This window comes from Corapipo altera, unplaced genomic scaffold (genome assembly GCF_003945725.1).
Source record: "Corapipo altera isolate COAL_440 unplaced genomic scaffold, ASM394572v1 106, whole genome shotgun sequence".
Lineage (NCBI taxonomy): Eukaryota > Metazoa > Chordata > Aves > Passeriformes > Pipridae > Corapipo > Corapipo altera.
Window position 1 is genome coordinate 483,615 of NW_020885019.1, and position 26,536 is coordinate 510,150.

Consider the following 26,536-nt stretch of genomic DNA (forward strand, 5'->3'; position numbering starts at 1 on the left):
TGGGGAAACAAAACTGGCCCGGCAGCAGCAGGAGGGCTGGTGGCGGCTCTGGCTCAGTCCATGGGGGCGATGCCAGCAGAGGCTCCGCACCGCAGCTGGACGGAGCCACCGCTCGGGGGGGCGGAGGGCTGAGCTGAAAGCGGGATCAGTGCCTTCCAAGTCCCCATCCTTGGGGATTTACTGACCCCCGGAGGGCTTGTGTTGGGTGCTGGGCACAGCATGAGCAGCTTGAATCCACCCTGTGCCTGCCCGGGACTCGGCAGCCAGTCCACACCAGCAGGTCTCTGCTGCTCCAGCAGCCCCGGCCAAGGGGAAGCCACGGCTCCCCAGTAGTGTTGGCAGGAGGCCTGTAGGAGGGTTTGGGGTCTCCACGCCAGGATGCGGACCCTGGTGCTGAACAGTCCCTCCAAAATAACCTGCATAAACACAGCAAACCCAGGCAGGGTTCAAGGCGGGGGAATGACACGTCTTGCCAGGGGAAGGGGGAAGTGGAGGCACAGAGAGAGAGGGGAATGGGCTGTGAGGGAGACTGGAGAGATGGCAGCTCCTGGGGTCCCTGAGGACTCGGCTCCCCGACGAGCAGGACCGGGAGTCCCAGCCCCTGACCAGTGTTGTGACCTTTTCCTGTTTCAATTTCATCCTCAGTCCATTCCCATGCAAAGGGCATGGGACAAACTCCCACCCATGGTACCCCTGCAGCAAGACACTGCCTGTAGGGACTGATAACGAAGGCTCAGGGTTTGTTATGGGGCCAGCAGCACATCCACAGCCTATACAGGGCCAGGAATGCCGGTGGCCTCTCGGCACAGTCCTCCCGAGCTGGAAGAGATGTTCCCAGCCCCACTGGAGGGGACGGAGCCGGCAGTGACAGTCCCTTTGTGCCAGGGCAGTGTTGGGACACAGGGCACGTCTCACCCACAGCCCATTCCCTCACTGGGACTGAAGCCGGATTTGCCTTTTCATAACCCCCCTCTCCAAGCTTCCCACCGCTGGCAGCCTCCAAAGAACGGGAGAGGGAGAGGGAATTATGTTGGTGCCTGGCTCGGTGCTTCCCACTAGTAGAGCAAATCAGGGAGCTCTGCTGGTGAGTCAGAATGAATACAGGGAAGGGAACACCGATTCATTTTCTTTTCCCCCTACAAAACATTCTCCAGCTTCCCTTGTCATCAGCGTGCAGTGGGACCCAGCCCACCCACTGTGCCCAGTGCCTGGAATGGACACCAAAAAGTTACATATTTTAAAAATTTACACTTCCCCCCTCCCCTGTTAAAACCAAGCTGTGAAGGCTCCCAGTGAGTCACAGCGGGTTCTTCTGGTGGGATCGGAGGTATTCCTGTGGCAGCACCACGTGGAATCCTGGAAAGAGGGTGAACTCATTCCAAACTGCAGAGGCAGCAATGGAAATGCTATTTCCATCAGGACAAGGAAGGATGCACCTGCATTTTTTTCCTGAAAAGCAGAAAGTTTGGTCAGCAAAGCACACATTTGAGGGCAGATTCTGAGACAGAGAATGCAGCCAACTCTGGGGCTGCACAGGAAAGGCAGAATGGTGTGGGAAGGACCACAGGATACGAGGTACAAACATCTCATATTTTATTAAGCCAGTCAATGTGTTCGGACCACTGTCACATGCTGTGAGCCCCAGCCCCTCCTCGCCCAGCCGGGCCCTGTGCCCCCTCATCCCCCAGCGAGAGCGAAACCCCCTGGCTCTGCAGGCCCGTGTGCCACAGGAGGGCTGAGGAGAGGTGATTGTCCCTTGCCTCGAACCAACAGTCCCCTCGCTGCCAGTGGCAGGGCCAGCGACACAGCCCCTGTGCCAGCCCGCCCTGTCCCCACCCCCGGCTGGCTGGGCCAGCGCTGCTGCGTGCCAACAAGGAAAAGAACCCTAAATTGAAGATGCAAGAGAAAACCCGAGGCACTGCAGGTGGCCTCAAGCCCAGCAAGGATGGGAGCAGAGGAATGAGTTGCTCCAAACAGCCCATGAAACCATGGAGCAGAAGCCCAACGAGCACCAGCGGCCGTGTCCACCCTGGTGTGAGGACAGCCCAGCCAGCCTCAGCCACCACAGACCTACATCCTCTCAGCATGGGGTCACCCCAAAACCCCCCAACAGCTCAACTGGGTGGTAACAAAGAGAAAACCAAACCCAAGAAACACACAAAAACACATGAAAACCCTTGGTTTTGGCCCACAAGATGGTTTTTCCATTTGCCCTCCCTCCCAGCAAAGCGGGTGCTACGGAACTGGCTTGGATCTGGTCTGGGCAAGCCTGGAGTCAGTGCAGGAGCAGCACTGCAGGGATGAGCTGTGGCAGCGCCTGGACAGTCTCCAACCTGCCCAATGCTCTCGTGGTGAGGCAGCTCACAGCTCTGGCTGGGATGCACAGGCTGGGCGGTGTCTGAGGGAGACCCCACCACAGTGCACAGGAGCCACAGGATACATGGAGCCTCCCACAGACCGTCCTGTTTGCTCTGCATCAATGACCACCACCCCAGAGCAGGGACACCACTGCCAGCTCGGGGCCCTGTTGGGGTGTGGATGATGCACCAAATCCCAGGATGGGCGAACAGGCACAGGCCCTCAGACAGAGCAGATCTGTGCAATTTATCCCCAGGGAGGAAACTCCAGCTCATCCCAAGCACTGGGATGGGGGCTGAGAAGCGCCTTTCTTTACCCCAACCCTAAAGATGACACATTGAGCCCCCCCAGAAGACCATGTGTGCCAGAGGACCCCACGTGCCATCGCCCTGAGGCTGCTTTGCAGCCACACTGTTCCAGAGCTTTGGAGTCTACTGCTTTTTAAGCTCCATGTATCTGAGTGGGAACATGCATCCCCAAACCATTCACCAGGTCCTCAACCACAGCCACACACTCTGGAGAGGAGGGTGGCACAGGGACTCTTCGGGTGCCCTTTTAGAAGGTCATGATCCCTCTCCATGCAGCCCAGGGTGGAAGGTGCCACAGGGCAGTCAGGATTCCCCATTGCAGGGCAAAGGCCTCTCCCTCCCCTCCAGGTGTACAAAACCTCAGGGAATATTAAACCAACCCCTCAGGGAACAAGAGCAGTTACTAAGGACAGCCTCTGCTTTTGCCATGTGGCCCCGCATGGGCTCACGGTAGCTCCACAAACTCTGGTTACAGAAATTGAGTTTATTTACTTTTGTTCTTAAACTGTGCCCTGTGCCCAAATGAGGCCTTGGTGACCCAGGACACTGTGCCAGCCCCAGCCTCCAGCCCCAGCCCCTGACCCCATGGCACTTGGCTCCCAGCTCCCATCCTGCACAGCTCTGAGAGATGCACAAACTGAGACACTTGCTACCAGTGAGACAGGGATTCCCTCTGGGCTGCTGCTCTGCCTGCACTGCTCTTCCCTCCCCTCCAGATCCACCTGGGACCAAGGGAATGACCAGCCTGGAATGAAGCTGAGCAGTACCCCCAGCTCCTCACTGCTCTGACTGCAGCTTCACCAACCCCAAGCGCGGCTGGGGGATGAAGGCGAGGGCTCTCAGGAGACACATACAGTCAGGCTCAGCCCCAGCTGACTCCCAGACGGCTCTGCTGTGCTCAGGATCAGGGGAGTTCCCCATCAGCAAGAAAAAGCAGAGCCCACCACGCCCTCGAGCCAGGCCCCCACCAGACAAGGAGTGTTTCACTACAAGAGCAGCACTCTGCATATCAGCTGAGGTGCAGAGGGTGATGCCTCTGCTTTCCACCATGTCCCACAAGGTGATTCCCTTCTCTTTTCCCACCCCATCAAACAGAAATAATAAGTTACACAAACACCACCACTGGAGGGAAGAGTGACTGAGTTTCACAGCCCATCTCAGATCCCCAAGAACTTCCAAGGTGAGCCAGAGTCTTTGACCTGCTGTTCTGTGTATGTCCTTTCCTTGGCTTAGCCAAGCAAAGCACTTTGTTTCAGGAAGAGCTGTAAAACAGAAAATCCTGTAGGGAAACCCCTGCCCCTCCCCCACCCCCGCCTGTCACCCTCCAGGGATGGATCCACCTGAACTGTGGAGCTTGGCATTTCCCTCTGCTGCATTGCAAAGGAGCTGGAACTGGAAAAGAAATGAATCCTCTGGGACTTGTGCTGGTATTCTTAGTTTTTACCTGAAAACAAGGAACATCCTGCCCTTGCAGTACAACACACTGTGCTCAGAGCCCACACAGACTGGAGGATGTGACTTGCCTTCCCGTGTTACACCCCGGCTGTAGCAGCTTCTGGCTGGCTCATGTGAGAACACACACAGGTAGAAGACTCCAGTGGTTTGTACTTGCATAGCTGCTGCTGGTTCACGTGGGTGGAGACGTCTGTTCCATGGGCACATGGAGGCAGAGGGAGCACAAAGAGGCCACCCAGCCCCTCTCCCACTGCCCTGTGAGGAACCCGCGACTTCACATCCAAGCGCCGGTGAGTGACGACATGTGAGACACAGGTTGCGTTAGATGCTGTTGGGATGGAGGTCTGTGAGGTCCCTCATGGGTCCTCTGGGGAACCAGCTCTTCTAGGATCTGTCCAGGTAGCATCATCCCTCCTGTCTGGGATGCAAAAAGCACGGAATGGTCCATGAGCTTGGTCCTCCTGGGCAGTGGCGGTCACGGCACTGCCTCTGCTGGCCCTGAGGGACACGAAGAGGGGGGACACAAATGCTCCAGCTCTGCCGCCCTCTCTAGCATGACATAGCAGCAGTGGTGCATCGAACAACCAGCAGAAGATAATGGCTTTTGAGATCCTCCTTCCTCCTCCACACTCCATTGCAAGATTTAGGGGAAAAAAAGGGGGGGAAAAAGAAAAGACAAAAAAAGAGGTGTTGGGTTCTTTGGAGACGTCCCCTCCATCTCAGGGTTGCAGTGCTCAAGCCAAGCAGTTGAGCCTTATCAGTGTTTAAATCCCACCTGGCTCTTCTCTCTCTTCCAGCCACTCTGCTGGATTCCTCCTTTCCTCCGAGGTCTAATGCTGGAAGCAAAGTGGGAGAGACTGGGGATAGAGGCAGAGAGTCCTGTGGCCTCCCTGGAGCAGCACAGCCAAGCTCATGTCACTCATGAAGTGTGTGGCTCGTAGGGAGAGCGGGGATGTGCACCATGGGGCTGCTCTCTCCTTGCAGGCCCACATCCCTTTGCACTGAGCCCGCTCCATTGGGGACTGGGAAAGGAAATAAATATGCTTGTTCTAAGACAAAAAAAATTATATTAAGAGCTTTCCCCCCCTTTTAAATAGCATAATTGTTTCCTTTTCTCTCTGACACTGGAAGAGTATCCAGAACCCCAAGGGAAATCCTCTTTTTCCTGTTTTTTTTAATATTATTTATATATATAAAACCTAAGAATTAAAAGGAAAAAAATCCCTTGAAAAATAATTAATTCAAAGGAGGGGAAAAAAAAGAAAAAGAAAAGACTATCTGCTTTCCTGTCCCCAGATTGCCAAACAAGAGCAAAACACTCTTTGGATCTCATTTCCCAAGCTGGAGGGCTCTGTTTCCGCCACGCTGGTTTGGTTTCGCTGAAGTCAAGTCCACGCTCTGAACCACCGGCCCATTCCACTGGCCAAGCAAGCTTTTGGAGGAAGGAGGGGGATGAAAGACTGCCCGTCTCTCGCCCATCTCTGCCGACTGGGAGAAGGGCAGAGCTCTGCCCCGGCGGTGCCGAGGGGCCTCTCTCAGAGCAGTTGGCGCCATCAGAGCTGTACAGCCGTCTGGTCAGGATGCAGGTGGAGGGTGTCTGTGTGCGTGCCCACATTGGATTTTTTTTGTTTTTTAATTCGTTTGGGTAGGTATTTTTGTTACTGTTGCTGCTGCTGCTGCTTCTTCGTGTCTAAGTGTCGCCCAGATTGTTGTTTCCTTCGTTCAGACGCTGCACGTTCCGAGAGGGGGAGAGAAAGGTTCACCAACCCGATGCCTTTCTGACCATCAGCCCATCTCTTTCCACTGCTTGTAGAACTCCAGAACATTTTTTATTTCTACACTGGCATTGGCGGCTGCCTGGATGGCAGACTGCAAGCAAACACAGACAAAAAAAGTAGTTATTTTTTTCCTTGCCTTGTCAAGACAACTGCCGTTCCCAAACTGGGGACTCTCCAGCAGTCTGGCATGGCTGGAAGGTCCAATTCTCCCAATTCTCATTGCTCTGGCACAAGAGGCCTGCACAGACATGAAATTCAATTCTCTCACCTCTTCCCGGATACTCTGTACCATGAAAGTAGGACAAATGAAGGAACTTTCAAGGAAAAAGGAATATCAACTTATAAGCTAACTTTGGGAAACCCAGGGAAGTTATTAGCCAAGGCAGAAAGGCAGAAAACATAAAAAAAAAAAAAAAAATCTTGTCAATCAATCATATTTTACCCTTGGTAGGAAGCAGAACAGCTCAGCTCAGCCAGGAAAGAGCTACTGACCTGCATGGGCACCGAAAATGTGCTTGGGTTCTCCAGTTGGAAGCCTGTGATGATGGTGACCATTCCCGTGGTGTCGTCCTCTCCACTCCCTTGGGACACTGTCAGTTGTTTGCAGCTGTCCAGTATTTTATAGAGATTCCTGCCAGAAAAGAAAACCAGAGGGGAAGGTTAGTGGGAAGATCACATCTGCTTGGAAAGGACTTTTCTGAGACCCTTCTGAGCAAAAGCATTCAATGTGAGACATGCAGATGGATGTCTCTAACTTCAGGGAATTTCATCATTACTCACTGTATTGGGTTTGTGTGGCCAGGTTTTGGTTATGGGGGGGCTACAGGGGTGGCTTCTGTGAGAAGCTGCCAGAAGCTTCTCCCATGTCCAGCAGAGCCAATGCCAGCCGACTCCAGGACGGACCCGCCGCAGTGGCAAAAATAACAAGTAACCATGACCCCCACTCCCCATCTCCCTGTGCCGCTGGGCAGGGAGGAGGCAGAACTTGGAAGGAGGGCAGGGTGGGGGGAAGAAGTTTTTAAGATTTATTTTACTTCTCATTCTTCTGCTCTGATTCTGTCAGTAATAAATTTAACGAATATCACCACTTTGAGTCTGTTTTGCCCGTGACAGTGGTGATCTCTCCCGGTCTTTATCTCAACTCATGAATCTTTTGTTATATTTTCTCTCCTCTGTCCAGTTGCAGAGGGGGGTGAGAGAGTGGCTTTAGTGTGTCCAGGTGGGTAAACCCACTACACTCACATAGAACAAGTTCTATAATGGGTTCCAGTGCTAACACCTCTCCCCAAAGCCACCTGTCTGCTGGGAACCAGGCTCAGACACCTCCAGATGCTGAAATCTTACCAGGCATCTAAATCTTGTCTCTTCAATTTATGCCTCTCAAAGCTCTTCCCAACATCCTTCTGGCAACGAATGTACCTAGGAGAGAGCAGAGTCTCTGAGCTCACATGGAGACCATCACACAGACCAAAGTCAGTGCCCTACAGCAGCTCCTCCAGGTGCTTCAGGGCCTTTTACTGGCTATTACCAATCCAAATAACACCTAAAGGCCTGCCCAAGGAATCCCCTGTGAATCCCTTTGATCCCCTCCCTACCTCATCATCATCCCTGCTCACAGCACCACGTCTCAAAGCCCACCAGCCCCAACATGGGCCTCAAAGATACAGTTTGTCCTCACAGCTCTTTGTGCGTCTGCAGAGCACCAAGGCACAGTCCAGCTCTTCCAGCGCTCCCAGTGCAGTGGCAAAGGGCGCTGCTCTGGTTCATACAGCGACAGAGATGCAACTCCCTCATTCCTCAGAAGCAGCTGCACTTCACAGTTGAGCAACAACTGCCAGCACACCTGGAGAACCAGGTGCCAAATCTGCTACTTCACCACCTTCCTGTTCCTGAAGTCTGGCTTTCCCTTGACCCACTCCTCACTCTGCTCCAAGGGATGCACAGCCTGCTCCCACCACTGACGTTTTCTTCCACCTCAAATCCCACTCATTCCAAAAGAAAGGGCAAATCACATCCCTCTCCCCCTCTCACCTGTTTCCCTTTTTAAACTCTGCCTCCAGGTACCGGATGCTGTCCCGAGCACCGGCGTTCTCCTTTTTCAGGAAGTCTAAGCCATCGATAACTAACAAAAAAGAAAAAAAAAGAAAGAAAACCATCTTGCTTACAGTTCTACTTCTGCAAACTAACCCATAAGTGTCAAGTATTCCCCACTGCACAGAACTCTCTCTGGTGCACAGCAGCCATGGCTGCAGGTGGAGGGAGAACAGGACCTCTCTCCCCCTAGCTGTTCTCCAACACACTCTGTTGGATTCCAAACACGTGTTCGGAAATAGTGTTGCAGCTGCTCCAGCCGAAGTCAAGGAGGAGGGAAAGCCACCGCCCGGGCCCCTGAGGTCTGCTCCCAGCACAGAGGGGACAGGGGCATGCAGCCACAGTTGCCTGCTGTGGAGTCCCCATACCTGTGCGAGGGATGATGATTATGAACCTCCCGCTGGTGGCCAGCTGCTTGACAAGGGTCAGGTGCTGGCAAAGGGCCTGGGTGTCCGGGACAAGGTAAGGAGACATGGCTGACTGTGCTTTGGGCTGCTGGAGACTTCCCTCCAGCTGAGACACCTCCAGCTGAAAACACAGATGCAGAGACACTGGCTTCATATTTATGCTGAAACAAACCATCAAACAGGGCAAGACTCGCCCTGCAAAGTTCCATCGGGCCCTTCCAACCTCCCAGCACGCGGAGCAGAGGGCTGGATGCAGCAGAGGGTCAGTGAGAGATGACAGTCCCACTCTGCACTGCCCCAGCGCGGCCCCACCTCAAGTACTGGGAGCGGTTTTGGGCACCTCAATATAAGAAGGACATTGAACTATTAGGGAGTGTCCAGAGGAGAATGACCAGGATGGTGAAAGCTCGAGCCACTGAGGTTACTCAGCCTGCTCAGCTTGGAGCAGAGAAGGCTGAGGGTGATCCCCCACCACAGCCTACCCTGTCTTCATGGGGGTCAGTGACAGGGAGGTGTTGATTTCCTCTTTCCCATGACCAGCAATGGGACATGAGGAAATGGTTTATTCCATTTGCAGTTTCTTGCTGCATCAGGGGAACAGTTTAGGCTGGACATCAGGAAAACTTTCTTCCCCCAGAGGGCGGTTGGTCCCTGGAATGTGCTCCCCAAGGCAGTGGTCATGACACCAAGTCTGTCAGAGCTCAACGAGTGCCTGGACAATGCTCTTGGGCATTCCATTTAGTTTTAGGTAGCCCTGTGAGGAGCAGGGAATTGGACTCCACGATCCTAATGGGTCCCTTCCAACTTGAGATATTCTGTAGTTCAGTCTACGCAGAATGAACTTACTGCCTCTGTGTAGGATGGGAGCAGAGAGTTCCCCCTTCCCTTCCCAGTTTCTGACATTCCAGCCACTACTCTGCTGGTTTTCAGGTTGGAACCAGCATTTCCTACCTGCAGTCGAAGCTGAGCCATGTCTCTCATGAGCCTGTTCCGACGAGCTTCCTCTGCAGCCTAGTTGCAAAACCAAACTTCCATATCAGTTAGCAGGAAACACACCAGCTGACATTAGCTGACACTTCCAAAAACAGGGTGAAAAGGGGACACCAAAGTAGGTTTAAGGAGCAGAACAGTCATCTCCCCCCAGAGATCTGTGATTACAGTTACAACCTAATAGTAACCTACAAGAAACTGTGCCAAGCACAGAAAATTCATCCACCTCTGCCAACTCACCATGTGAAACTGGGCCTGGGCCTGGTGCAGCAAGTTGTCTTGGTCCGACTGTGCTATGCTGATGAAGATCCCAAGCTCCGAGTTGAACTGCAGGATGCTGCCCTGGAGATGGGTAATGAAGTGACCAAAGCTCCGAATGCAGCAGATCCGCACGACAGACTGCAAGGAAGAACAGGCAGTCAGTGGCCATGGGGCTGCAACCTGAGCCAGCTCTGACCCACAGCTCACACTTTTGGAAAAGGCAGGAACTGCTATTATACTGCTAATTCTGATGGATGTTTCTGATCTCAGGTCAGAGACTGCAGGAGGGGGTAGCAGGAAAGCTGACAGTTGGCCAGAGTGCTCAGGAGTGCCATTAGTCTGGGCTTCCCCAACCCAAGACAGCCTCGAGAAACATCAGCAGTCCCATCCTAAACCTCTGCTCGGGCCCTCAGTGCTGGGAAAAGGAACTACATAAAACAACAATCCAGGTCTGATTTTTTTCCAGGATTTATACCAACTCACCTCCTCAACTGCTGAGAAAATGGGCCGGTCCTGCTCAAAGTTAAACCTCCTGTGTGCATTTTTCAGAGGGGGGAGATTGCGCAGGGCCACATCTTCTGGGAGCAGGAGGTTGGCCTTCAGGTCTGGGAGCTCAGCCTCACTCAGGATGTCCTTGACTTCATCACACAGGGCCAGCCCTGAAGAGGAGGGACGGGAAGGAGAGCAAAACAACAGGTAAGGGGACAAAGAGGAAAACTGCTTTAAGGCACGTGATCTGTAACGGTCACTGGCAGAGGTGTTAATGGTACATGTCCTGTGAGCACCTACTCAAGGAGGAACCAAAAGGCCACCCAAAACATAAGGAGCAACTGCCCCAAAGAGCTTGCTGAGTGACTCCAGGAATTCTCCCATTTGGAGGGATAGTTTTCTCCCTCCTTCCAACAGATGAACATCCCTGTTTAAACTCTGCTTCTTGTGAACCACGGGGTTCTTCAGGCTCAGCCCCAAAGAGGAACAGGGCACATCATGAGCAGCTGGAGCTCCAAAACTATTTTCCAGGGTTGCCGTGACAAAATCACAGCCTTACTTCTGCTCCTGGCAGTGAATTTCACTCCTGCTAGCCACACATGGATTTTCACACACTGGTGTCAGTGTTTCAGCATATTGTCAGCCATATATAATATGGTTTTTGTGTGTGATTTTTGGGGTTGTCTTGTCGGGGCCGGGAGTTGGACTTGATAACCCTGGGGGGGCGTCCCTTCCAACTCAAGATATTCCATGATTTTATGACTCTAAAGTCTATGGGACAGTAGTTAACTGTAATGGTGTTTTAACAAAAAAAACAACACGTGCATGTGTTGCTTCCCATTGTTCTTATAAAAACTGCTCCTTGGAAATACGTCCCCCGGGATCTCCCACACACCCTGGGAATCACTGAGGACTAGGGTTGGTGAAACATGACATTGCTATTTCCTTCTCCAGTACCTGATTCCTGCAGGTCTGCAGCAGAAGGCAGAAGGTTCAGGAGCACAGATAGCCTGTTCCACAGGCTCTGGGAGCTCTGCAGGAAAAGAACACAAAAGGCCACAGAAAATGTCAGGACTGATGTACACAACAAGCAGGCCACTTGAGCCTTCCAGCACCTCACAGCCTGCAGAATGCTTTATGAAGAGTAAATCTCACTACCCTTCTTAAGTCCACGTGAGTTTAATTCAGTTGTTGGGGGATGTAACATCACCCTCTGTCTGGGACTGGGGCTGTGGCTGCAACCTGCCCTTCACATCCCAGTCCAGGGGAGCTGACCAGACACAGCCTTGGAGGGAGCCCTGACACCATCCCCACCTGAGCACACATGATGATGAGGTCTGTGTTCGTCCTCAGCCAGTCCAGGAACACCTTGACAGTGAGCAGCAGCCCCTCATTGGTCACGATCTCCAGCTTCTCCTGAAGGGATCGCTCATTCCTGCAGGATTTGCTACTTGAAATGCTTTCCTCAGAGTCAGACACATCATCTAGAAAACAAAGGGAAGTGTAGGATGGCAGGGGTTAAACCCCCTGAGATGCCAAGCCCTGATGGTGTCAGAACAGCGCTGAGCTGGTAAAGAGTTGTGTTGAACTACCTGATGCCTCCACACACCAGTCCCTTTTTCACCACGGTCCCCTGTGCTGTTACCAGAATGTATCACTCCTGCATTTTCATCTTCCTTGGGAGAAGAGGACTAAGATCTCCCTGTGAAGGTCTGACAAATGCCTTAACCCCTGCAGCAGCCTCCGAGAGACTTGCTGACAGAGCAGGGCAGCACATGCCTGCACAAGGAGCAGGGCAGTTCCTGCAGGGAACAGAGCCAGCGGTGGCCATGAGTCCAGCATGCTCCCACCTTTGGGCCACGCAAGAGAAGGAAATGGCAGGGCTGTCCTATGACCCAGGTCTGAGGAATTTTAAATATTGAATATATTCTTTGTAATCCTGTAACTCTCCAGAGCTGATGATCTCAAAGCCATTGCCAATGGAATCACACGTGACACATGTGACCTGAGGTCCAGGTGGGAATCAACAACATGTTTTGCTACAACCCCTTATTTCAAGGGCTGCCATTGCTGCCTATTAACACAGCAACGGGCATTCCATAAACCCTTGGAATCACGAGGGAGGAGGTGCTTTATTCAGAACCCATCCCTGACAGTACTACACCACAAAACACCAGCTTAGAAACAGCACAGCCGAGAAGAGCTCAAATCTAAAAAAACCCCAAGGGTTAGTGAACTCATTCCACCTCTCATTTTCTACATCTGTAAAGGTATTGTGGTCACAGTTCCTGGAGCTGCAACATCTGGATAACCCACTGATCAAAACCCATTTGTTTCTTCCTTTACCCCCCACCTCCTTCATGTGTCCATGAAGCAATGCAGGGAGCCAGTCAACACTGACATGATCTAATACTGCCCCTTCAAATTCTGGCCCAGGAAAAGCCTGAATCCTGTCAGTGCTGCAGGCCAGATGGATTTGGCAACAGGCTGCAGAATGTTTCCTTGCTCCAGGAAAGCTAGAAGGAATGACAAACAAGATCGAACAGGCCCATGTGGTTTTATCTGAAATACAAACAATTCCTGTAGTGCACCAGATCTCCCTTTCCAGCTGCTTTTGCCCAGAGCATCACTCTTAAGTTCGGTGGTAATGGTAGCTCCACCTGCTGTGCATCTGCAGGGAGTTCAGCCTGGGACACTTGGTGAGGCACTTTCAGGGGGTCACTAGAGAGGACCCTGACACCTCTCACATGCATCCAGGTCACATCTTACACATAAACTCCTATGAGAGCTTTGCAAGGTTGATAAGCTGTCATCTCACGGAGAACTTCCTCCCCTACATCTGCACTGTCTGTCACCAGAGGCCCTAGTAAGTGTCTGATTAGAGATTTCACATGGGAAAAAGGAAGATAATTCCAATCTTTAATACCTGCTGGAATTATCCTCTGGAGCCAGCATGGTTTCACCAAGGCAAATCGTGCCTGACAAATTTAGTGGCCTTCTATAATGGGGTTACAGCAGTGGGGGATGAGGGAAGAGTAACTGACATCATCTACCTGGATTTGTGCAGAGCATTTGGTACTGTCCTTCATGACATCTTTGTCTCTAAACTGAAGAGATATGGATTTGATGGATGGACCACTTGGTGGACAAGGAATTGGTTGGATGTAACACTCAAAGAGCTGCAGCCAATGGCTTGATGTCCAAGTGTAGAGCAGTGATGAGTGACATCCTCAGGAGTCAGGATTGGGACCAGCACTTCTTAACATTTTGTTGGTGACATGGACAGCGAGATCAAGTGCACTCTCAGTCAGTTTGCCAACAACACTGAGTTGTGTGGTGAAGTCACAGGCTGGAGGGAAGGGACAGCACCAGAGGGACCTGGACAGGTTGGAGAGCTGGGTCTGTGCCAACCCCAGGTGGTTCAGCGAGGCCAAGGGCAAGTACTGCACATGCCTTGGAGCAACCCCCCAGAAACACAGGCTGAGGGAGAATGGATGGAGAACAGCCCAGAAGAGAAGGACTCGGGGGTGGGGTTGACAAGAAGCTCAACATGACCCAGCCACGTGCACTGGGAGCCCAGAAAGCCAAAGCTGTGCTGTGCTCATCCCCACAGTGTGGACAGCACTTGAGGGAGGAAATTCTGCCTCTCTGCTCTGCTGAGGTGACACCCCCCCTTGCAGTGGTGACTCCAGCTCTGCGGCACCCAGCACAGGAAGGACGTGGAGCTGCTGGAGCAGGTCCAGAGGAGGCCACAGAGATGCTCTCAGGTCTGGAGCCCCTCTGCTCTGGAGACAGGCTGGGAGAGCTGGGAGTGTTCAGCTGGAAAAGAGAAGGTTCCGGGGAGACCTTAGAGCCCCTTCCAGTGCCTAAAGGGGCTCCAAGAGAGATGGAGAGGGACTTTGGACAAGGGCATGAACAGGACAAGGGGAAGCAGAAGGAGGGTAAATTCAGATGAGGTATTCGGAAGAAATTTTTCTCTGTGAGGGTGGTGAGGCCCTGGGACAGGTTGCCCAGAGAAGCTGCAGCTACCTCATCCCTGGAAGTGCTCAAGGCCAAGTTGGACAGGGTTTGGAGCAACATGGTCTAGTGGAAGGCATCCCTGCCTGTGGCAGGGGCATAGAATGAGATGAACTTTGAAGTCCTTTCCAAACAAACCAGCCTACGACCTTGTAATTATCTGAGCTGCTCAGTGTTTAATCTGTGGAGCTGAAGCTATTCTGGTAATCCTGGTTGGCTGCAGGTGTTGCCTCTGCTTAGTGCCCATATTCCTGGATGTCGGGCAGTAAAAGTAAAGCTCCTCCTTCAGGGAATGCCTAACCCATGGCCTGCCCATTACTTGGGCAACCTTGTTCTCCAAACCTGGCCAAGGGAGAGCTCCCACCATGAGAAAAGGTGAATTTAGCAAACAGACTGCCACAACATGCAGTTTTCTATTTAAAACTGCAATAACAAGGCCCTTACCTTGCTCTGCCAAGCTGGGCTTCTCCAGATCTCCGTTGACACATGGCTTGCTCTCTATCCCGTCCTTCAAGGCAGGTGGTTCACTGTTGGGTTTCAGGAGGATGTTGCTGAATGTGGGGGCCAAGCGAAAGCAGCGTTTGGTCTGGAACAGCTGGGTGGACATGGCCTGCAGGTTACTGGCTATGCTTGCATCGTTAGTGCTCAGGGAAGCTGGCCCATTGACTGCTGGATCTGCTGCCTCAATTTTAGAGATGATTGGGCTCTTGGAATTCCCCAGCCCACTACCATCCACACAGTTTTTTAAGGCCTCTTTGGGCCCACTTTTGCCTCGGCTGCTTCCCTCCTCACCCGGCTCATCCTCCATGTCCTCCAAGTCAGACCGAGACTCTTGGCTGTTCATGTCAGAGTCTGTCTCCACATCAAAAGCAGCTTCTGCTTCCTCATCACTCTTCTCTGAGCCACTCTCTGAGCCATCGCTGCCCTTGATGGAGCCCTGGCTGGAATCAGAGTCAAAGCCCTCGCTCAGGTCGCTCTCGTCTGCTTTCTGGGGGTGGCGGCGGCGGCGCAGACAGGAGAGCCGGGAGTATTTCTTGCTTTTCTTGCAGTTGTTCTTCCTCTGTTCCTCACTGGGCTGATGATTGGCCAGCTCAGCTTCAGCTTCCTTCTCAATTGAGTTCACAGGCTCCCGTGATTCCTGATCATCTGGATTTATAAGGAGAACACAAGCTAAAGTCACAATGCCTCCCACAGGCTGCTGCTTGTCAGCCCTGAGCCTGGGGCACCAGGGCCACAGAATTCAGCCACCACTTCCATCAGTGTCAGAATAAGCAGTGGCAACCCCAGAAGAGCTACTCACTTTCTAAAGGCACCTGGGGAAGCCCTGGGAAGCCGTGATTCCTACTGCCCAAGCTGTGCTGCTCTGTTACCAGGCAGCCTTAGTGCTGAATGCTGCTAAACCAACACCAAACACAGATGAATTCTAACTCTCCTCCCCAGCTTTCTACAGTCAGAGCAACCCCCCAAACAAGGCAAGGACCTGACCCAATCCCTTCCTTGACCAACATTCTCCCAGCCTTTCCAGCAACCCTGAGTCACCCTGACAGCTTCAAAACCTGCAGGGGAGGGGGCATTCATTGCTGCTTTTACCAGGAACCCTCTCACCCTGCCTTCAGTGAGGTATTGCAAACAGAATGTTCGCAGGGGAAACATTCAGCAGTTTTATTCTCTGTTCAATGGGATTCCCCAGAAACTCAAGTGCTGCCCTTGCCTGAGCAGAGCTGAGGTATGCTGAAAGGGCCTGTCTCCCTCAGCCCCCTTCTGCCTACCCCAGTCCCCCTTTGCCTACCCCAGCCGAGGTCTTTCACCCAAGATCATCTCCTCAGTGGAGGAGGAAAAAAGCCAGTAAAGAATAGTAAACAGAGAGACAGAAAATAAAGTCTTGGACTGGGATAAACAGGTGATGAATGAGCTGTCAAGAAACACAGAAAGCAAACTCCTTACAAGGAAAGCAACGTGTCCATCCTGTGATGATTCTGATACTCACAAAGAGCATCCAAACGGAGACTGTTCAGCAGATCATCCAACTTTGGGGGTTCCAGCCCAGCAGTCAAAGATCAAGATGCCTCTACCCTCACTCAGGCACTACACTACCAAACCCGTGCCCAGAAAATTAGGAAAGGAAAAGCCAGCCCTATAGGCAGGCAACTGGGGAGACCCAGCTGCTGCCACGCCTGTTCTCTTACCTGTGCCATCACTCTGAAAGGCTGGGACGGGATTTTCCCCTTCTTCTAGCTCTGCCTGGAGGCGAATATTGACGTGATTTATCAGGTGAGAGAAGAGGGCCAGCGTGAAGGCAATGGCTGCGCTGTACTGCTTGGAACCTGCAACCAGACAGTGAGGTGGAGGAGGTGAGCACTAGGCCACAGCACAAACACCAGTTTACACAGCATCTCCAGCCTAACTGTAGTACTGCATGTTCATCATGAAATTTCCATTAAAGCACTGGTTACCTGCCCTCTTGAGGCTGTGAACACTCATAAGGCAGATGATGACCATGCGAAAGATCAGGAGATCAGGAAGGAAGGAGTAGCCGCTCTCATACTCTTCTTCATCTTCACTACTTGAGCCCAGGTTAGGAGGAGAGGGCAGGTAGAACAAGCACAGGTTGAAATCCTCCAGCACAGACTGGCAGAGAGACGTCAGCTCAGAATCCAGAGAGCTTAACAAGAGTTAAAAATAAACAAGAATTATTACTCAAGTCTCATGCTTCTAGCAATGTCTGCACAGGAGGCAATGTCTGAACTTCCAACAAGTCCTTTTCGGGGGGAATTGTCCTTGGGAAACTGAAGTAATTTCCAATTTTCTTATGTGCTAAATACATATTAAGTGGATATTAAAGGAGCCCTGTAGTCCCACCACAGTATAAGTCAAGGTTGGAAAGCCAATCCTACACTGGGTTGCATGAGCAAGGGCAGAGCCAGCAGGGTGAGGAAGTGTTCCCCTTCTCTATTTGGCACTCATGAGGTGGCATCTGGAGCACTCCATCCAGTCTTGGGGTTGTCAGGACCAAAAACCCCACCAAAAAAAAAAGACACTAACAAACTGGACTTAGTCTAGCAGAGGAACAGAGAACATGATGCACGAGAAGAGGTAAAGAGAATCAATTTTGTTCAGCCTGAAGGACAGAAGGTTCGGGGGGACTGTCTTCTGTTTCCAGGTGCCAAAGAGGTGATTACAGAGGACCAAGAAAGACTCTCCTCAGTGGTGTACAACAAAAGGGAGGGAAGTGATGGGTACACACTGCAGAAAAGGAATATGAGACTAGATGCAAAGAGAAAAAAATTCTGTGGTGAAGGTGGTCAAACACTGAAAAAGGGACCAGAGAGGCGTGGGATCTCTGTCCTTGGATCCAGTCAAAACTCAGCAGGATGAAGCTCTGAGCAACCTCATCTGACTTCACATCTGTATCTACCTACACAGTGAACACTACTCTGGAGGAGAACTGGACCCCCACAGGGTCCCTCTGAACCTAAACCATTCCACAATGAGTTTAGGTGCAGCCTCTGTCTAAGCCCTTTAAAACACCTGCTATATTTCAAGCAGTTAGAGGTTAATTTACAATCACCTGAAAACCTCCAGCAGAGTCAGAGAAAATCCAAGGAAAAAAACCCAAAAAACCAAAAATCACACAGCTTCCCATTTATAAACACAACCAGGTGCTGTTTGTTCCTTTGAACAAGGTGTTTGGTTACAGATTTCCAAGTGCAGTGAACAGCCCTGCACATGTGTGGATGGTGACTCTTTGCTGTCCCGTCAGCCCAAATCCAGGGCTTGCCAGGAAAAAGCATTTGATGACTGCACAAGGTAAGCAAACAGCAAAGGCACAGTACAGCACAGAGACAGCTGCAAGGCTCAGGAGTTCAACACTTACTGAGTGCTGGCTCGATTTAGACAAAGTAATCAACCCTTTGGTATTGCAGCCTACCCTGTACAAATAGTCTAAAGTCTTGGATCTTTTGGCAGAAAGCCTCAGCACAGGCACCATTATCTGACAGGGAATAACAATTCCAAGTGCCTGCTACTGTCAGTTATCAACAGAAGATGTAATCTGCCATAACCTTACCTGCTCTTTGGCTGCAAAAGACTCTGCAGGTACATGAAGCTCACCAGCAACCTCTTAATGTCTTTGCCTCTAAAGGGATGGAAGAGAAAACACTGTAAAGCAGGTGCCTCATCAGAGATGGGCTGGTCTCACAGAGCTCTGTTAACAGGTAAACCAGGTCTCAACTGAAAGCTGCATTCTGATGAAAGTGGAGGGAAAGAAGACAGTTTATACACTGCCAACTTTCACCAATATGCCCCAACCCTTATAAACAGGCCCCAACTCCAGGGGAGAGTGAAAAAAATCTCTCATCTCAAACTAAACCTGGTATTTAGCTTTTTTCCTGAAATTATGATCTGAGACATCAAGAATGGGATCTAGAGTGGGGTTCTTGAAATTCTGGGAGCAGTCACCACATCAAATGGCCCATCTACTGGTTCCACTTCCCACAAAGACACTACTCTCAATCCAGAGGATGACACTGGTGGCACTGCAAACCCTCAGCCTGCAACCCTCTCCTTTTCTTTCCCTTCTTACCGTTTCTTGCTTGGAGACAACTTCCTGGTTTCACATTTCTTCAGCTGGTGATACATCTTGGCTGCTTTGTCATACAGCCGCTTCAGGTTCCCATAGGCACCTTCGAAGGACACTTCAGACTGGATGCTGAGACACAAAAGAGGACAGAGCAGAAGTTACTTTGCTACAAGGTTGCTCACATTTCATGTCTAACTCACTAGCAAGTTACTCAGGCATTGAGGCACAAGGACAGGTACCAAGTGCTGCTGTCGGCGCACACTTGGCAACTTAACTCCCACTGACAGTTGCAAACCCGACTTTAGCTGCCCCACAGTTCCCATCTGCCCTGCTTACACACCTCATATCAGTGCCTTCGGGCCAGGTTCAGGGAACTGAATTCCACCCACCTCACTTAGCAGGCTGCCTCCCTCAGTACCTCCACACCCCTTCCTGCCTGGCTCTCCAGCTCAGGACAGGGCTTGGGTGAAGCCCTCCAGGTGCAGCCCTGCACAGAAGTTTAGTGACCAGCACGATGGTTTGGTTTGACTGAGGCTTGCTCTCATTACCAGCCCTGTTCAAGGGTGAACTAAACCCATCTCCTTCCCTTCCCCTGTAATTCATCTGCTGAAAACAGTCCCAAGTCCAAAGTGAAGGCTAAGAGGATCCAGCATCTGCAGCAGCAGCACACTGCTCCACAGCCCAGGACGCCCAGACCCACAGGCACTCACCAGCGTAAGTAGCAGTAGGTTGCTTCCACATTGTAGTATTTGCTGCCTGCCAATGTCCCCAACTGGTTGAAGGGCATTCCTGTCAGGAAGGAGAAGGGCAATGGAATTCACATGGAATTCTCCAATAGCCCCGCTAAAAAGTAGATCCTTTCCCCCTCACTACGTTTCCACACAGGAAGAAAGCCAGGAGACACAAACAGTAGTGAAGCTGCAGTACAAAGGTCTGGACTAAATCCTTCTGCCATCTAGGCTTTGTTTTCTGTTTTACAGAGCTTTTAGATACTCCCCACCTTCTGCCAGTTATCTACATAAGAGAGCAGAGCAAACAATGCCTCCTCCTCTGTATTAACAATGCCGCAGCCTTGATTCCGTATTTCTCAACACAGACATCACCTTATCAGCATCTGAGAGCTCTGCTCCAGCTTACTGTGGTGCAGAAATTTTTGTCACTTATTTGAGACCAGCCTATCAAAACAGCTCAGTAAGAACTCCACAAAGACAGCACGGAGAGAACGCTTGGCTGGAAATGCATACTTTAAGGTAAGACATGCCCTCTACTCCAGCGCCAATGTGTTCCCAGGAGGAGGCACTTCTGAAGGAGGAAACAGCACAAGAGATTTTTTTTGCAGGTGTAAAACGTGGGACGTGACCAATAATGCTCTGCTCCTGGCAGTGGAGAACTGGATCTGCCCTCAGTCAACAGACACAATGTCACCACACTCAGGGGAAGTCTGAGCTTCTTAGAGGTTCTCAGATGAGTAAGGTGAAGTCACTGACAAGGAGCACCCTGGCTTTAACTCCTCTCTTTGGCTTGCCAGCAAGAGAGGTTCTCAAGGGAAGCAATCCTAGCCAGAGGATAAAACCACTCCTCTCCCAGTTGCAGGACATAAACTTGACCGGTGCAGTACCACATTGTTTTCAGGTTGCGGCAACACAGTTTTAACAACTAAAAATTCATGGTAAGTCACTCACCAATTTGTGGTGCAACAGAAAGGGCTTGATAGTAAAACCGCTCCGCCAGCAGCTCCGTGTCCACACCTGCCAGCTCATTCTGGTAGCGAGCTGAAAGGAAACCACACACCGCACATCAGAAACCCGAAGGCAGCGCCTGCTCTTCCCCACTGCAGCGCAGCACAGTTTCCCTACAGATTAAAGACATGACAATAATTGACATACTGGCCAAGTCAACAGATCCATCAAAGAACTGCTCTTGGCAAACACAACAACACACAGGGTTTGCCAGGCCTGTCTGAAGTTTTTTGTACCTGCTCACACCACACACCAAAAGCTCTGCCCCTTCTGGGGGGGACCCTCCGCACTTGCAGCAGCATGTGAGCAAAGCGAAGATGTTCTGCTCCACGTGTTATTCATCTATCCCTGAAGTAACTCAGAGTTGTGCTCTATTTTCCAATACCTCAGACTATATTCTACTACAGCAGAGTGTGAAATCTAAGTCAAGTAAGCTGACTTAATAAAATATCTGGCTGTGGCTAGACTGGACTTTATTAATTTTTTTTCTTTTTTTTTTCTGTTTTTTGAAAAACATAGGCATTTTGGAAACCTTAGGTGACAGCACTGTGAAGAGGTGAGCATGTTTCTCTCCCACCACTCAGGTAAGTCATTCTTACTACCCCACAAGACATTTATTTGCAATGCCATTTTCAGCCTGATTCACGCACAATGATAATCCCAAACAGCTTTCACCAGCTTGGAGGCTGCAGAGTGTCAGACACACGTACCCAGGCCGCACTTTCAAGTACATGCTCACTCCCACATGTTCACAATCAAGAAGCTGACACACCACACACTTCAGGAGGGCGTCACTGTGGGACAGACATGCCTGCTATAAAAAGCATGACACACAGCCAGGCACAGTGACAAAGAACCCGGGGCTTTGCAGTAGCAAAACTCTGGACCAATGCACAATATTGCTTAAATCTGATTTTCTGTCCCAGTGGTGCTGATGGCAGTGGCTCCATAAAGCAAGTCAGAACTGAGCAGTCAACTTGCTTTGAGTTTCCTTCACACTGTCCAAATCACGTAAATAAAAGAAAAGGTTTCCATTTTTACACACTCACAGCTGGTTATCAGCAGCAAACTCCTCATCTGCCTGCCGAAAACCAAAGCTCCTGCAACTCACAGCAGTTCAGCCAGGAGGATTTCAGCTTATCCTGTGACAAAGGGGTCAGAGGGAAACAGAATCTGCAAGTAACCTCAACTGGTGCCTAACAGTGACGGCCTTGCATGGTACAGGCACCATCTTTTTCCTGTTTCAAAGGCTGCCCTGAGAGGCGATGCTGTTCTTACCTAGATCTCCCAGGTAAACTAGACATCGGTGACATGCCATCTGCGCCCACTCCATCTCCTTCTCCGACGCAGACACGGGCTTCTTGCAGCCTACAAGAACATGAAATCACTTACAGCACCGGGTGGAGGCTGCTGGGAAGACACAGGAGCCACCCATGCCTCTGCCCAAGACACCCAAATCAAAGCCCCCCCAGTCAGACCCCACTGCTGACTGCTGTCTGTGGCACCTTATAGAGCAGCCCTGGGTCACTCTTGTTGTCAAAACGTGGAAAATAAACAGAGAAAATACTCACAGACACTGCTGCTCACCCACCTGCCTTGGACACCCTGTTGACCGGAGCAGTGTGTGTGACCACATCACCAACAGTCACAGAAATAAATGATGTCACCTTGTCTACAAGGTCTGCTGCAGTGACCTGGCTCCATCTGCCCTCAGATGAGAGGACAAAGGCCAATTCCTGTCTACAGGACCTTATGATCATGTCAATACATGACTGAACACAAGCTACTAAGGTTGATTTCATTAGCATGGCTAATGAGGTCTTTGGATGGGAGCAGGTACATATCCCTGGAAGCGAAACAAACTGTGTGCACTGGCACTGGGCAGCAGCACACAACGGGGACAGACCCTTCCCAACACTGAAGATGGAAATAAATTCATTGTCTCAAGACTTAGCACTGGCCTACCAAAAGAGAAGTAAAAGAAGGAAAAATCAGGACAGAAATCTGTGCTGTGGACAGGGCAGCTGGAGTCAGTTAGAGAGAACTGCCTCTGGACAATGCCGCCTTTGCATCCAGGAGGGAACCGAGGTGGTGACAGGGCTGGAAGGCACACCCTGGGAGGAGTGGCCATCAGCTCCAGGCTTCCCTAGGTTGGAGAAGAAGAGGCTGGGGGAGACCTCATCACTCTCTGGAGTTTCCTGAAGAGGTGAAGGTGCCGGTCTCTTCTCCCTGGTATCCAGTGATAGGATGCATGGGAATGGTTCAAAGCTGCATCAAGAAAGGTTTAGACTGAACATAAGGAAGCCTCTCTTTACCAAGAGGGTGGTCACACCCTGGAATGGGCTTCCTAGAGAGCTGGTTGATGCCCTAGGCCTGTCAGTGTTTAAGAGGCATTTGGACAATGTCCCTGACAACATGCTTTAACTCCTGGTCAGCCCTGAGTTACTCAGGCAGTTAGACTGGACAATTGTTGTAGATCCCTTCCAACTGAAATAGCCTTGTCTATTCTATACTAAACTTACAAAGAAAAGGCAGTTCAGGTAGTGGAAAGTGTCAAAAGCAACAGGGGAAGGCTGCAGCCAGCTGATCTGAACTAACTGAAGTCATCAAACGTGACTCAGTTCCTGGGAAGGGCATGTCCCACCTCCACCCAGCCAGCGTGGCCACAGTTCGGCCACAGATCAGGAGGCAAAGGCTGCTGCGCCTGCGCCTCCTCCCCGGAGAGTGTCCACCGGGCCACCCGCAGCACAGGCTGAGGCTGGGTTCAGTCTTCCTGCTGCCAAAGACTCCCACCTTCTGGAGGAGAAAGTTCCCTCATGCAGGAATCCCAAAGAAGATTTTTCAGACTGATCCAGTCCTCACTCTGCCTCCCCCCTGGCTGAGGTTAAAAGGGTCGAAATGAAATCTGGAGACTGAGGTGAAGAGCTGTTCCCACTTACCAACAGGTGTTGTATGAGTGGCATTATAAAAATACACAGCCTTAAATCTGTGTCCATGTGTGCTGTTGGACCTACTCTCCTTTTTTTTGCTCTGAATCCTCTTGCTCCCATTCATACAACCATCGAGTTGTGCCCACCCCAATCTGTGGTTCATATCGGATCCTTTCACATCCATCACTTCTGGATAGGCAGGGTTCCATCTCTATTCTCCAGTTACATGCCCACCTGCCACATCCTTTTAATTAAAGAGTCCAAACACACCAAGAAACCTGAACAAGGGGAGTTTTTCACATGCAATCATCCCCCAGGGTACAAACCTACCTGGAATGTGCACTTTGAGGATTTATTAATTCTGCAGTACTGAGATACATTTCTCAAAGCAACAGTTGCCAGGAACATCTGCCTTATAAACCAACATTTCAAAGTTGATAGTGTGATACCATCATGTCCCAGAACTAACAGTAGGATCTCAGCACCTAAAACCCTTCTTTTGCTAAAGACACACTAACTTTTCTTAGCCAGGTGCTGCCTTCCTACCCCCTGCCAGCTTTAAGCATATCAGTTAAACCCTTGCTAATACAGTTCACAAAACACACGGAGGTTCCATTTCTCACCCGGACCCACCCAAACAGAAACATGAGCCTTGAGGCCACCAAGCACAATCAAAGGCAAATGGACACAAACCACTACAAGGCAACTGAGGATGTGAATGCACAGGTAGCCTTGAGCTGCTTCAGGACTGTAAACACTCTTATTCTTCCTCCCCTAACAGGTACAACACCTCAGATTCCCCTGCACCCAAGGGCATGCACAGAGATCACCTGAGCCAGCTGACATGAGCTACAGGACCCTCCCCTGTCCAATACCCAATAGTGGTTTTAAAGCCACACAGTGAAGAGAGCACAGACAGAAGAGGGACCAAGAGGAACAGTGTCTTACAGTGACTAGGATGTACTGAAAGAAATGTGTTGATTTCAAGAACCTATTTCTCCGTCTGTTTTAATTAAGTTTTTAAAAACATTCTGTACAGTCAGCAGAGCTCTTCAATTTTCCATAAAAATCTGCCATCATCAGACACTTACTAAATAATTTTCTAATACTTTTTTCTGCTAGAAACCCTTCTTTCTTCCCTAATATAGTATTGTAAAAAAGAAGTGCCATAGAGAAGAAAGTAGGACAGTCTGTTCTAGGCAGATAACTTGCTAATAATCCCTTGAATGCTGAAACGAAGATGGACTCATGCAAGGTGAAGCCACCTGTCTGGGATTCAGCCTTGCTCACAAGTCCACGAGCACAAACCTATGAGAGGGTCTGTCACGTGCGTCCAGTCGATGCAGCACTGCAGCTCCAGCTGGTAGTGGGACTGGATGTAGAGCAGGAGGTGCTGGTAAAACCCTATGCCAGCCACCAGGTGAGTCCGGTACGCGCACTCCAGAGTGCTGCGGCTGTGGATGTGCTGCAAGAAGGAAAAGGAGCACGTTAATGCAATCTAGGAGGCAAGACAGTGGGTAGTTCAGCTGTTAAATGGTTTTGCACAGCTCTGTACCTCCTGCTCAACACTGTTGCCCCTAGTGGTGTTTACTAAGGGTCAACATCAAGGAGAAATATTTGCAACAACAAATAAAATCAAGCTGCCTGGTTAGAGCACCTTAAATATGCCCTGACCCCTGGATGACCAGGAGAGTTCACAGCATCAGGACACTGTGAGGACCTTCCAGTGATCAACTCTCATAAAAACAAATCAGAACTACTGATGAAGCCTCTTAAAACCACTGCTCTACATGGAGAGATCTGTCTTATGAAGTGGGGAACACAAAAAATCAGTGAATTCTGTTGAAAAGCCCTCTGCGATGGCAGCTCTGTCAGTAGCCTGTTAGCACTTACCTGTCCACTGCTAAAGGCACAGGGCAGCTCCATGATAAGAATTCGGGAGCCCTCAGCTTCCCGCCCTGGACTCAGACCACAACTTCTCCAAGCAGGTGAAGCTTTCAACTTGGCCTTATTCACTGCGCAACCACAGACCTTCTCATGCCAGAGCCATAGATACCTGCCTTTTTATTTGTTTTAATGAGCTGGATAACTTCATAGTAAACTTTTCTCCAGAGTAGTTCTTCTGCTTTTCTTCCATAATCCACTGGATGCAGGAACATCAGCTTCACGCACAGCTCCCGCAGCCTGGGACAGACAGCAGAGCATTCACAGTGAGCTGCTGCAGCCTCAAGCACAGCTGCCACTACAGAAGCATGGAATCTACTACAGAAGCATCCGAATCCATTACGATGGCTAAGCTAGGACATGTGGTGATGATACAGCCTGGATCACTCCCACAAAAGAGCACCTGGAAAAGCTGTACACCCAAACCAGTACTCTGGGCTCAGCTGGCCAACAGTGACTTCCTAAACTGCAGTAATGACAAGATTTGGCTTGACAGTTTAAAAAATGAGTAAGAATAATCCTCTCCGTTTTGCACCCCCAAACCTGATGAAAGATGTCACATATAAGTAAAAAGTTTCTGCCCCGCAATTTTTATTACAAGAAAGGAACCAGTCAACACAAACACAGTTTATTTCTAACAGTGACACCCAGGAAAGCATCCAGCTACAGATTGTGTGGTTAATGCTGATCAAATGCAGGTCTGAAATCCAGCCTCTGCTCCCAAAATCTGGAAGAATTCCAGGTCAACAGGCATACAACAAACCAAATACACTGAGAAACTCCAGATTCGACAGCTCCACGTGTTGCTTCACACGGATTTTCCCCAGCCAAACACAAAACACAAGTAACCTGCCCAACTTACTTGTTCCTCAAGCTGATGTTCTCTGGTTTGAACACGTCCTGATACGCTGCCTTATTGCCAAGGATGAGATCCAGTCGATGCACGGCCTCAACCACTGCCCTGCATGGGAACACAGAACCAAGAGTTTCAGGACAGTGGGTGAGCTGAGATCACTGGGGTGTCCAAGTCAGTTCCACTGTCAGCACACCACCCTGTACCACCACACCACAGTCACTGTGTGATTAAAACAACTGACTGAATGCTAACAATCACTATTTTGACAGGAAGAATCAAACCTCCACCAATTCCTGCTTCCTTACCAGCTTGCCTATGAAGGGAGGCAAGCCAA

General features: G+C 50.6%; 1 protein-coding gene across 2 annotated transcripts in view; it reads right to left on the reverse strand.

The window, feature by feature from the left end:
- Positions 1-1,576: 1,576 nt before the first annotated feature.
- Positions 1,577-26,536, reverse strand: part of SMG5 (SMG5, nonsense mediated mRNA decay factor) — a 30,381-nt gene continuing 5,421 nt past the window's right edge. The window contains exons 2-22 of one of the 2 annotated variants that reach the window (XM_027667749.1): positions 26,209-26,307; positions 25,463-25,586; positions 24,711-24,867; positions 21,751-21,840; positions 20,416-20,505; positions 19,444-19,522; positions 18,737-18,862; positions 18,221-18,289; positions 16,608-16,816; positions 16,341-16,478; positions 14,599-15,300; positions 11,452-11,621; positions 11,095-11,170; positions 10,132-10,307; positions 9,628-9,786; positions 9,349-9,408; positions 8,359-8,518; positions 7,931-8,021; positions 7,244-7,318; positions 6,392-6,530; positions 1,577-5,990 (exon numbers count right to left, since the gene is read on the reverse strand). In XM_027667749.1, coding sequence (XP_027523550.1) covers positions 5,907-5,990; positions 6,392-6,530; positions 7,244-7,318; positions 7,931-8,021; positions 8,359-8,518; positions 9,349-9,408; positions 9,628-9,786; positions 10,132-10,307; positions 11,095-11,170; positions 11,452-11,621; positions 14,599-15,300; positions 16,341-16,478; positions 16,608-16,816; positions 18,221-18,289; positions 18,737-18,862; positions 19,444-19,522; positions 20,416-20,505; positions 21,751-21,840; positions 24,711-24,867; positions 25,463-25,586; positions 26,209-26,307 — 3,073 coding nt within the window. In that variant the 3' untranslated portion in view covers positions 1,577-5,906. Of the gene's footprint in view, positions 5,991-6,391; positions 6,531-7,243; positions 7,319-7,930; positions 8,022-8,358; positions 8,519-9,348; positions 9,409-9,627; positions 9,787-10,131; positions 10,308-11,094; positions 11,171-11,451; positions 11,622-14,598; positions 15,301-16,340; positions 16,479-16,607; positions 16,817-18,220; positions 18,290-18,736; positions 18,863-19,443; positions 19,523-20,415; positions 20,506-21,750; positions 21,841-24,710; positions 24,868-25,295; positions 25,416-25,462; positions 25,587-26,208; positions 26,308-26,536 lie in introns of those variants that run through there. The other variant, XM_027667750.1, reaches the window with a different exon arrangement.